The sequence below is a fragment of the Gobio gobio genome (genome assembly GCF_949357685.1).
Source record: "Gobio gobio genome assembly, chromosome: 19".
Classification (NCBI taxonomy): Eukaryota; Metazoa; Chordata; class Actinopteri; order Cypriniformes; family Gobionidae; genus Gobio; species Gobio gobio.
This window is the reverse complement of record NC_137112.1, coordinates 28,643,481-28,655,814: the sequence shown is the minus strand read 5'-3', so window position 1 is coordinate 28,655,814 and position 12,334 is coordinate 28,643,481. Positions and strand designations below refer to the sequence as shown.

General features: G+C 35.9%; 1 protein-coding gene across 4 annotated transcripts; it reads left to right on the top strand.

Moving 5' to 3' along the window:
• Nucleotides 1-501: 501 nt before the first annotated feature.
• Nucleotides 502-11,565, top strand: twf2b (twinfilin actin-binding protein 2b). Of its 4 annotated transcripts, none has more exons than XM_079844902.1 (11): nucleotides 502-757; nucleotides 1,398-1,600; nucleotides 2,373-2,450; nucleotides 3,323-3,501; nucleotides 3,649-3,744; nucleotides 4,837-4,959; nucleotides 5,154-5,195; nucleotides 7,070-7,189; nucleotides 7,997-8,147; nucleotides 8,289-8,410; nucleotides 11,169-11,565. In XM_079844902.1, exons 2-11 carry the CDS (start codon nucleotides 1,576-1,578, stop codon nucleotides 11,334-11,336), a joined length of 1,104 nt encoding a protein of 367 aa, XP_079701028.1. In that variant the 5' UTR covers nucleotides 502-757; nucleotides 1,398-1,575; the 3' UTR covers nucleotides 11,337-11,565. The 4 variants fall into 4 exon arrangements, with proteins under 4 accessions (XP_079701028.1, XP_079701030.1, XP_079701027.1 ...); XM_079844904.1 differs by having other exon boundaries at nucleotides 700-757; nucleotides 4,837-4,941; XM_079844903.1 differs by lacking the exon at nucleotides 502-757 and adding an exon at nucleotides 5,055-5,069 and having other exon boundaries at nucleotides 1,449-1,600; nucleotides 4,837-4,941.
• The last annotated feature ends 769 nt before the right edge of the window (nucleotides 11,566-12,334 follow it).

The following is a 12,334-nucleotide window of genomic DNA, read 5'->3' as shown; positions in this document are numbered from 1 at the left end:
GTTTGGTTAGATATTTAGATTTTTTTTCCCCAGCGGGGTAACACTCTTTATGAATGCAATTTCATTAAATAAAATATTAGGTCCTCTGCAAACAACAAATATGCTTCTGAACCTTTTGTGCAATTTCGTTTAACACGTAGGCTACACACAAAAAAATCTAGTGAATGTATGACATTAGTACAGCAGTTAAAATTAAAAGTAATTGGGTAAAATAAAGAAATACTATTACATAAAAATAGCAGACTAACAAAATTATTGACTTAGGCTATTTTATTCACAAAATGTTTTGATTCACAAAAAAAGTGGCTCTAGTCATTAGAGAAACAGCCTACACCGTTCCTCTGTATGTTTCTGATTCACAAAAAAGAACCATTCAGAAGAGTCATAAAAACATGGAACTTGTTCTGAGTTTTCAGCCCCATTTGTCGGTAAATATTAGTTTGATCAAAAGGCCATACAAAATGTAGCCTAATATGAACAACAGATATTTAGTTTGTCATTATGCATGAGGCTGGCTGAGATGAAAAACAGAGGATGACAAATTCTTTCTAAATATTGTTTAGCAACGCATACGGACAAGTCTATAGTTAATGTTAAAATAAAAAAGTGTCTGGTGTGTGAAGAAGAAAGAGAATCTATGTGTGCAGAGTATGTGTGTGTCTTTGGAGGGAGGGCTGCGCTGAATAATGAATAATGGCTGGGTTTGTGCTCACAGCTGAGTGAATTAAACATGAAGCCAACACTAGCAAACTCACAGGTATGTTCTCTCTCTTTCTTTCTTTATATACATAAATAATATCAGATTTAAACCTTTTTGTCTGTTAGATGCTCTTACAAAATACCCCCCAGAAACACTTTTTAAAGACACAATACAGCACTTTTTTCTTAAATCAAATCTCATAAACCTCATACACAATCTCAAAGAGTGGTAGAGACAGTTTACTATTTGAAATGGCTTTTCGGTAGCTAGTTAGGTTGTCTAAATGAACTGCTGTCCTGCTGGTTGGGGGTCAGCAGCCGCCTGCACGGTATCTCATGTCAGCCTGGTGGAATTTGAGCTCCCACAGGCCGCTGGTTTATATGCTCCTATCAGGTCCTAGATGTGTGTGAGTGATAATGTGCCATTTCTTTTCACAAATGGCGCGTTGCATAACTGTTTGTAGAAGAGCGAGACAGATAGATAATGTCCAGACTCTCAGTTACAGTAGGGTTCTGCCTTTTATTTTACACCAGAGCAAACCTACAGCATTATAATGCGGCTCATCACAGATGACAGATGTTGTCATCCACTTAATACCCCGTAAGGGCCACCAGTGATGGGTGAATAATACTAGATAGGTGGTGTGCTGGAACCCATCCCCTGACAGGTGTAATATTAGGCTACACATCTTCCTCAGTTCCGCCGATCGAGTTTCAAACAGGATTCCCCAGGTAAGATGCTTAAGGGGCGTTGATGTCATTGTACGGAAGTGAGTTGGACCACACTGCTGGGCACAGATAGCAGTGCCACTGAAGACAATAGGTGGGAGTTTCAACAGGAATTCGGACTGAGCTGGAGCATCACCGGGACTTGGGATGTCGCATCAGACTGGTATCCATGGTAAGTACAAGCAAATCTTTATTACAATACCCTGCAGCCCATATGGATATATACTATTTGAGTAATATCACTTTATATTTTTACTCTTCTCCTTTCAGTGAAAGGGAAGCATGAATCTTTAGTCCAAATTGTAATATAAACTTTGAAGATTCACAAAAAAGGCAAAATGAAAGGTGTTTGGAATGACACCTGTTAAAGCTCCAGATTTTTTTTTTTATAGTCAAATAATGTATTAAAACCTTGCATTAACCTTTCTCAGATTTCCATGGAGTCTATTTGCAAATATATACAAATTTGAAAGCAAAGGGAATTATCTATTAAAAAAGAAAACTTTAATGTTTTTGAGTTGGAAAATTGCTTAACTCTTGGTTTTCGCAAACAAACATATGGTTACACATGTATACATATAGTTATTTAGTGGTATATATAGTTATATAGGTTTGAATTCGAGTGATAATATTAGACTGTTTTATGTGAATGATGATGGGAGGTAATTTAAGCTTACGGGCGGAAGCGCCGCTCCTCATCCATCTCACCTGCACCTACATCATTTATGAGTCCTGATGCCCCGTTACCATGGTGAGGCCAAGAATGAGGCACAGGCCGCACAGTGTGGAAGTAGTGTAAAATTTCCTTTGTTTCATTCAATTTTCTTCTTCTTTTTAAAAACGAACTGCTCTAGTATAATGTAAGTATTTGTAATATGACATTAAATAATTCTCTGTTTTAACCATTTTCTCTGTTTATTGTCATACCTCTCTGCTGAAACCAGCAACTCCAGACTTGAGAGAGTTCCTCGTGAAGGCGAGAAGAGGAGCTGTCAGAGCGATGAAGATTGTGATAAGGGCCGGTGAGTAGGAGCATGTGTTTTTCTATGTATATTTCAATACACTGAGAATGGTTTGGTTTGAGTGAAAAGATTGAGGGAGCTTTTGATTAGTTTAGTACTATTTGCACTTTCCAATTCATGAATCAATTTAATAGAATAAACCAAGTAAAAAAAATTCTATTTCGGGTACCACAGGTTGGTCACATTTAGATATTTACAAAAAGTATTTGGACACACATACAATTTATGAACGTCACTGCATTAGATAAAATATCAAACCATCTACAAGCAACAAATTACGCTAGGCTTTTTTTGTCTTTTTTGCAAGGTCATTTTAATGGTTGTATGAAGTTAGTACCCTTGTGAAAAAGTTAATATATCTTAAATGTTCTATTGGAACTTCATCAGACAATAGAAGTCATTAGGAAATTATATACGTAGTCCTACTAAGTGGGTCAAAATAATTGAATTTTTTATTTAAATGCAGCTAAAGTTGGCTTGTTTTATCTTTTAAAACCTAACAATGAACATTTGTGAGATGTTATGTTTAAAACACGTGCTTTCTTAACTTTCTTTTAAAATAAATGGCACTTGATTTGGTGTTTTTTATATATATATATACACACACAGTATTTGTTAAGGTACAAGTTGTTACTCTTAGTAACAGCTTGTACCATATATTTTGGTCACTTGCTGAGCCTAAATAATGTCAAGTAAAAGGTGAAGATAAATTGGACTGTGGAATGTTATACATGCAGTGTGTGATAACAGTGGCACCGTGCTGTTTTTGGACCCAGACTGATAGTCAGTGCATTTATCTGGGGCTACTGCAAGTAGTCGAGGTGTGTGTTATGAGGTGTGTATGTGTGTGTATCTGTCTGTGTGTGTTTCAGAGCAGCTGGTGTTGGGAGCGTACAGAGAGGTTTCTCAGAGCTGGGATCAGGACTATGACGCATGTGTCCTGCCCATGTTGGATGGCCTAGAGCCCTGTTATATCCTTTACCGCCTTGACTCACAGAACCAGCTGGGATATGAGTGGCTGTTTATCTCCTGGTCGCCAGACCAGTCACCAGTAAGTAGGAAACACATGATAAAGTGAAATGTGTACACAAACTCTCACCCTCTCACTCTATAAATAATGTTCCCTTTAGCCATTGTGTTTAAAATAATGTGAATTACCCTTCTGAATGACAATACCTATGCATTCTACACCACACAGGTGAGGTTAAAGATGGTGTATGCTGCTACCCGAGCCACACTGAAGAAAGAGTTCGGTGGAAGTCACATAAATGATGAACTGTTCGGAACAGTCCAGGTGTGTAGACATTTTATTTGATCATTTTACCTGTATATCATCTATTAACTATTTATCAATTGTGCTTCTAAAACAACAGCTGAGGGAGTGATGATATATTTGACTTAATCCTTCTTGTTTATGAATTCCATTCCAATCAATCTCTCAAATTTTTTCCCTTTTTTTGAAAGTCAAGGAAATGCTGTAGTGGATTTTTGAATTTCCTTTTGGGAATGCAAAAATCATATATACCTTCTGAGAATCTGATTGCGGTAATTCCTGTTATAACTGACCAATCAGAATCAAGTATTCGAGCGTTCAACATTATGTGATGCCTGAATGTCACGACTGACCAATCAGAATAGAACATTTTACAGAGTTGTGTAATATGAATGATTTAATATGATCTAATGTGTTTTCCTGACATATTACCTTTACCCATTTGTTTTCCGCTTTAGATATACTTAAAAATAGATTCTTTGTTGAATAAAAAAATGACTAAAACATGGAACCATTCCACAATGGTTCTTTACACTGGAAAATGTTTCTCCAGAATATTAAAATGTTCTTTGGAGAACCAAAAAGGTTTTTTATGGAATCACTGTAAGAACCCAATATTGAACCTTTATTTTTAATTGTAGAAAGTAAGTTTGTTCTTTTAGGAACTGTTCACTGAAAGTTTTTTTGGAGAACCCAAAAATGATTCTATGGCATCACTGTAAAAATAAAAAAATAAATAAAAAAAAATCCTTTTGGAAACTTTATTTCACAGACAAGGCTTAAGCCATAGTCCCAGACTAAAGTGCATTTTTGAGCTGTTTTAACTGAAAGCAACTTTAACTTAGATATCTTAAAATATGTCAGTGCCATTGTTTTGTCTCAAGATATACACCAGCACTTTTTTTTTTCTAAGGCATGTTTATAAAAGATACTTAAAGCCTTGTCTGTGAAACCCGGCCTAGATTTAATTAGTGACCAAACTTTTTCTTTTTTTACAATAAACCTTGAGCAAATGTTTTCCGTTTACTCACCTTTGCACAGGTTCTTTCATTTCACATAATAAGAAGTGTGATGATGTGTCATCTAAGCACTATTTACTGTTCTGACCTTCAGGAAGACATCTGTTTCCAAGGTTATCTACGACATCTGTCCTCTTCCTCCAGCCCGGCCCCCCTCACCACTGCTGAGCAACAACTCCATCAGATTAAAATAACAGAGGTGAGGAAGGCCCAAAATGTGGAAATCGCTGCATACCAAGACTGAATATCTGACAGTTTGTCTGACTTGAATATCTAATAAATGTATGTATTTCTTAAAAATGCACCTAACAGGACAGAGTGGCACGGGTAAGTGTCCTGTGTTTTCATTTTGTTTTCAAGTGTGTGAGTACTAAGTGGATTTACATTAAACTTTTGCACTTTTCTTTTTAGGACGAGCGAAGACGAGTTGCCACCGTAAGTGGACAAGCAAAGGTAGCGACAGCTCTAAATATTATTAATATAAAAATGAATAATAATAAATCTGCATTGTTTATCCTTTTGATCTTTCATTCAAAAATTTCGCAAAATTCTAACCTTTCATTGAAGTAAAAGAATTGAAAGTGGGGGGAAATCACATTATGAAATAAATGCTTTCCTCCAAAACACGTTGGCCATAATTGTTGGCATCCCCAGGATTTTTTTGATTAAAATATCTCTGAAGTATATTCCCATTAATATTTAAATTTTTAGCACACCAGGTTGACTAGGAACATGAAATTGTCTAGCTATGATGGCTTGTTTCACAGGAGTATAAGGAAAGAGGAAACACAAAGGCCAAATTCCCTTAATCGTTCATCACAATGTGTAAAACCAAAGAATATAGTTCTGACATGCAGCAAAATATTGTTGAGCTTCACAAAATAGAAAGTGGCTGTAGGAAAATAGCTATTTCCACCATCAGGGCAATAATTAAGAAGTTCCAATCAACTAAAGATGTTACGAAGTTGATGTGTGTCTATATTGACTTAATGGACGGTGAGGAGGAGAGTTGGAGTGGAAAAAGACTCTCCAAGGCTCACAGAATTGCAGAGATTAGTTGAGTCTTGGGGTCAGAAAGCCTTAAAAAAATAAAATAAATAAAATAAAAAAAACAACAACCCCTACATCACCAAATATTGTTTGGGAGGGTTTAAAAAAAATCCTTCTTGCTCATCCAGAAACAAACTCCAGCATATTCAGTTGTCAGACATGACTGGAACTAAAAGGGACCTGGTTCTGTGGTCAGATGAAGCTATAAAAAGAGTTTTTTTGGCAGAAAACCCACCAGATGGGGCAGTCGTGGCCTAATGGTTAGAGAGTTGAACTTGCAACATAAGATTGCGGGTTGGAATCTCATGTCTGGCAGGAATTGTCGGTGGGGGGAGTGAATAACCAGTGCTCTCCTCCACCCTCCATGACTGAGGAGAGACCCTTGAGCAAGGCACCGAACCCCCAACAGCTCCCCGGGCGCCGCAGCAATATGGCTGCCCACTGCTCTGGCAGTGTATTAACGGTGTGTGTGTGTTAAATGCAGAGCACAAATTCCAAGTATGTGTCACACGTCACTTCACTTTTCACTTCACTTATCAGATGGGTTTGGTGCAAACAGGGATAAAAAGTACCTGATGCCCACGGTTAAAAATACAGCTGGATTTTTAATGTTGTGGGCCTATTTTTTTTTTGCTGGAGGTCCTGGACATCTTGTTCAGATACATGATATCATGGATTCTAGCAAATACCAACAGATAAAAAATCAAAACCTGACGGCCTCTGCTAGAAATCTTATAATGGGCCGTGTTTGCATCTTCCATCAGAACAACGATCCAAAACAAACATCAAAATCAACACACAAATGTGTCACTGAGCACAAAATGAAGCTTCTGCCATGACCATCCCAGTTCTCTGACCTGAACCCTATAGAAAATGAGTGGGGTGAACTGAAGAGAAGAAGCACCAACATGGAGCTGGGACTCTGAAGGATCTGGAGAGATTCTGTATGAAGGAATGATCTCTGATCTCTTGTCAGGTGTTCTCCAAACTCATCAGGCATTAGAAGAAGACTCAGAGCTGTTATCTTGGCAAAAGGAGGTTGCAAAAAGTATTTAATAAAAGGGTTAATAAAGGGCTAAACGATGCAGATGTATTTTCACAGCCATCTTTGATCATATTTACCAGGGGTGCCAATAATTCTGACCACAACTGTATATATATATATATATATATATATATATATATATATATATATATATATATATATATATATATATATATATATATATATATAACACATATGTGTGTTTGTGTGTGTGTGTGTGTTTCTGATACAGACAGAGATCAGCGTGGAGAGTAAAAATCCGACTTTACAGGGTTTGGCATTCCCATTGCAAGAGGAGGCTAAACATGCTTTACAGCAACTTAAACACAAACGCATCAATTACATTCAACTAGTAAGTCTCACACACATACACTATGAACATATTTTAAAAGTAGTTTCAAAAGCAAAATGTTCAGACTGCCGCTTAAACTTTTAACAGTAATGGTTGCACTGAATAAGCACATATGCATTGTTATACATGCATTAGTTGCTTCACATAATGCTTTGTATTGAATGGGCTGTTTATTTTGTGCATTTTTAAAACAGGATTCTCGCCATAATATTTCATGTTGGAATAATTTATGAAACAATACACCTAAATTCAAAATATGCATAATACAGTAAACGTATACTAGCATTCAAAAGTTTGGGGTCGATAAGTCTCTTGCTCAACGAGGCTGCATATTTAATAAAAAATACAGTCATATTTTGAAATATTTTTATAATTTAAAAATAACTGTTTTCTATTTTAATATATTTTAAAATTTAATTTATTCCTGGGATGTCAAAGCTGAATTTTCTTCAGTCTTCAGTGTCACATGATCCTTCAGAAATCATTCTAATATGCTGATCTGGTGCCCAAGAAACAATTATTATTATCAATGTTGACAACAGTTGTGCTGCTTAATATTTTTGTGGAAACCGCAATACATTTTTTCTTCTTTTGAAACATTTAATTGTTTTAACAGCCACTTTTGATCAATTTAATGCATCCTTGCTGAATAAAATTAATTTCTTCCATCTTATTGATCCCAAACTTTTGAATGGCTTATGGTTGTGTATTTATATTACCACATAGAATATTATGCCTGCTGCACTTATTATCTACATCATCCCAGTCACAAAGCACTTTTTTTTTTTTTACTGTATCATCTTTAAGAGGCTGGACATCGAACGAGAGACAATTGAGCTGGTCCACACTAGTCCTACAGAGACCAAAGAGCTGCCAAGCAGAATCCCCACTGATGCCCCACGATACCACTTCTTCCTGTACAAACACACCCATCAAGGACAGGCACTGGAAGCTGTAGGTTAGTGTCAATATATTATTATTAATATTATTAACTTTTTTTTTTAACTTTTAAATATCACAATAAGCTGAGTTGGCTACTTATGATTAGTAATGTTTCTACAAAGCTGATTTCATATTTGTGCTTGAATATGTGGACCAGTTTTCATCTACTCCATGCCCGGGTATAGTTGTAGCATCAAAGAAAGGATGCTCTATTCCAGCTGTAAGAATCGACTGCTGGATGAGGTAGAGAGAGACTACCACATAGAGATCGCCAAAAAGGTACACTGACTACAACAACTGGTCCTAATACTGTACAGTATGTTTTCAAGTTAGCTGAGTAGACGCTTTGACCTGAGTTGAAGAGTACAAGGTTGTCTGTCTGTCTGTCTGTCTGTCTGTCTCTCTCTCTCTCTCTCTCTCTCTCTATCTATCTATCTATCTATCTATCTATCTATCTATCTATCTATCTATCTATCTATCTATCTATCTATCTATCTATCTATCTATCTATCTATCTATCTATCTATCTATCTATCTATCTATCTATCTATCTATCTATCTATCTATCTATCTATCTATCTATCTATCTATCAATCTATCTATTTCTAAGTGAGAACATGATGTGCCTGTGATTAAACAGGTTACTTTGCATAGTTTGTGATTGAGATTTCTTTAATGAGAAACACCCTACTTTATCCTTTCATCAGTCAATTTCAAAAGCTTAAAATAGTATATTTCACCCAAAAATTAAAATTAGCCCAAGATGTACTCACCCTCAAGCCATCCTAGGTGTATATGACATTCTTCTTTCAGACAAATACAATTGCAGTTTTATTAAAATATGTCCTGGCTCTTCCATATAATGGCAGTGAATGGAGGTCAACATTTTGAAGTCCAAAAAAATTTATCCATCCATCATAAAAGTAATCCTTACGACTCCAGGGGGTTATTAAAGGCCTTATGAAGTGATGCATTTGTGTAAGAAAAATATCAATTTTTAAAACTTTACAAACTAAAATAACTGGCTTCCGACAGATGGCCGTACGCATCGATTTACGGCGAAAGAGAGCAAGAGCTGTCAAAGCTTATGCTACTCCTTCATCTTACGTAATACATTGCGTACGTATAGGCCGTCTGCCGGACGCAAGTCATTTTAGTTTATAACATTTTAAATATGGATGTTTTTCTTACAAAAACCCATTGATTTGCTTCAGAAGGCCTTTATTAACCCCCCTGGAGTCGTATGGATTACTTTTATGAGGGATAGATGCACTTTTTTGGACTTTAAAATCAGGACCGCCTTTCACTCCCATTAAAAAGCTTGGAAGAGCAATGATATTAATTAATATATCTCTGATAGTATTCGTCTGAAAGAAGATAGTCCTATACACCTAGGATGGCTTGAGGGTGAGTAAATTCATTTTTGGGTGAACTATCCATTTAAGGACAGTTAAATGCTCATGTTTATGTTATTGGCTACATATATTAAAGGATTAGTTCACCCAAAAATAAAAATAATGTAATTTATTACTCACCCTCATGCCGTTCCACACCCGTAAGACCTCCGTTCATCTTCGGAACACTAATTCAGATATTTTTGTTGAAATCCGATGGCTCAGTGAGGCCTGTATAGCCAGTAATGACATTTCCTCTCTCAAGATCCATTGATGTACTAAAACCATATTTAAATCAGTTCATGTGAGTACAATGGTTCAATATTAATATTATATAGCCACAAGAATATTTTAAGTGCGCCAAAAAAATAAAATAATGACTTATACTGTATAGTCATGGTCGATTTCAAAACACTGCTTCATGAAGTTTCGGAGCGTATCGAATCAGCGGCTCGAATCATGATTCGGATCGCGTGTCAAACCGCCAAACTGTTGAAATCACGTGACTATAGCGTTCCGAGCCGCTGATTCGATACAGTGATTCATAACGCTCCGAAGCTTCATGAAGCAGTGTTTTGAAATCGGCCATAACTATATAAGTCGTTATTTCGTTTTTTTTTGGCACGCCAAAAATATTCTCATCGCTTTATAATATTAATATTGAACCACTGTACTCACATGAACTGATTTAGTACATTAATGGATCTTGAGAAAGGAAATGTCATTGCTGGCTATATGCAGGCCTCACTGAGCTATCGGATTTCAACACAAATATCATAATTTGTGTTCCGAAGATGAACGGTCTTACAGGTATGAAACGGCTTGAGGGTGAGTAATAAATTACATTATTTTCATTTTTGGGTGACCCTTTAAAGGTGCACTGTGTAAATTTTAGCGGCATCTAGTGGTGAGGTTGTGAATTGCAACTGTCCACCACTCACCCCTCCCTTTCAAAGCACATAGAGAAGCTACGGTCGACATAGGACAAAGATGTCATCATCTGAGACAGCAGAGAGTAACTAGCGCTCTGTAGAGCAGTTTGTCCGTTTAGGGCTACTGTAGAAACATGGCGGCGCAAAATGGTGACTTCACTGTAAGGGGACCTGCGTGTATGTAGATAGAAATGGCTAATTCTAAGGTAATAAAAGCATAACGGTTCATTATTTAAAGTCTTTATGCACCTCTGAAAACATTGTTATGTATATTATATTGCTTTTCTGTCAACAGAGCCTCATAAATACTACACACGGCACTGTTAATTGTTAAAAATAAAACCAACATTAGTGAATATATACTGTTGTTCAAAATCATTCTAATATTTTTATTTGGTGCTCAAGAAACATTTGTTATTATTGTCAATGGTTAATATTTTAAACCATGATCCATAGTTTTCAGGATTCATAGATGAATAGAAAGAATAGAAATAGATAACTTTTGTAACATTATAAATTACTTTACTGTCACTTTTGCTCAATTTAATGCATCCTTGCTGAATAGAAGTATTAATTTATTTGAAAACAAAACAAAATAAATCTTAATGACCATTACATTTTGAAAGGTTCATAGAGCATTCCTTTTTGACATTTGCTTCTAATCAAATGAATGCATATTTCAGTTAATCTATTTATGCGTCATGTGTGTAGATGGAGATTGATAGTGGAGAGGGGCTGACGGAGGATTTCCTGTATGAAGAGGTGTACCCGAAGCAGCATGCTCTGAAACAAGCCTTCACCAAGCCAAAGGGCCCTACAGGGAAACGAGGGAACAAGCGTATAATCAGAGGAGCGGGAGAGAATGGAGATGAGAGCTAGATTCATACAGTCAACAAATGTAAAATGACACCGGATACACATGTTTAATTACACCCTCAATGGTCTTGTCTAAGCCTTCCATTTCATTGTTATTATTATTTTTTATGTTAGATTTTAACTAGTCTTCTTTCACTCTGAAACACATTCTCACACGGTTTTCAATGCCACATAAATGTGTTGTTTAGGTGATGATTTTTATGTTATAATTAATAAAATCTATTAATCTGTCTTATTAAATCTCAGTTTTTGTTTTATTATGAAGAGCATTTTGTTTAGTTAACACTTTAGCAGACCTCTCAGCCATTTGGTAAAGCACAATTTGGCTGTTAACTAAAACTACAAAGATATCTGGTAGATCAGATAATCAAAAATCATTAGTTATAAGTTAACTGCAGTACAATACATAATGGAATAAATAAAATAATACATTCTAGTAAGCCTAGAAATAGGGATGCACGACATCGGCCACCATACCGGCATAGGCCGATATACTGTATGTACGTTTTTAATGTTATTGTTATCGGCCTGATAAATAATGGGTTATTTCCTCCAGCTGAGACACTTCAGATGCACACTGTTCACCATGATGGTTTTGAACTGCCTGAAATGTGATTGGAATCACTTAAAAAAAGAAAATACAGTGAAGTGCAACATGTGCAGCGCAAGTCTGTCATAAAATGATAATGAGAACATTATAATTGTGTACTTTGGACATGGCTTAATGGTGAGACTTTTGTTTTTGCAATCAGGCTCTCAAAAATTATATAAGAATTTGGATTCAGGCATATCGGTTATCGGCTTTCAGATATAAAGAACGATCAGGTATCGGCCAGAATTTTATATCGGTGCACCTATAGACTTGTTATTATAAATGTTTAGTAGAAGCAAATAATAGAACATTTTGGGTCCTTAAAAAAATATTAGAATTTTTTATTTATGAGCCTACATTTTTATTTTATTGATATAATTTTAGTTTTTATTTATTATAAAAAAATGCC

Bases quoted from the DNA above. Each gene is read 5' to 3' on its own strand.
- twf2b (XM_079844902.1), top strand. From the start codon at position 1,576: ATGTCGCATCAGACTGGTATCCATG. The intron at 5,196-7,069 runs GTAGCGACAGCT...TTTCTGATACAG, and splicing joins CCGTAAGTGGACAAGCAAAG to ACAGAGATCAGCGTGGAGAG. The intron at 7,190-7,996 runs GTAAGTCTCACA...ATCATCTTTAAG, and splicing joins GCATCAATTACATTCAACTA to AGGCTGGACATCGAACGAGA.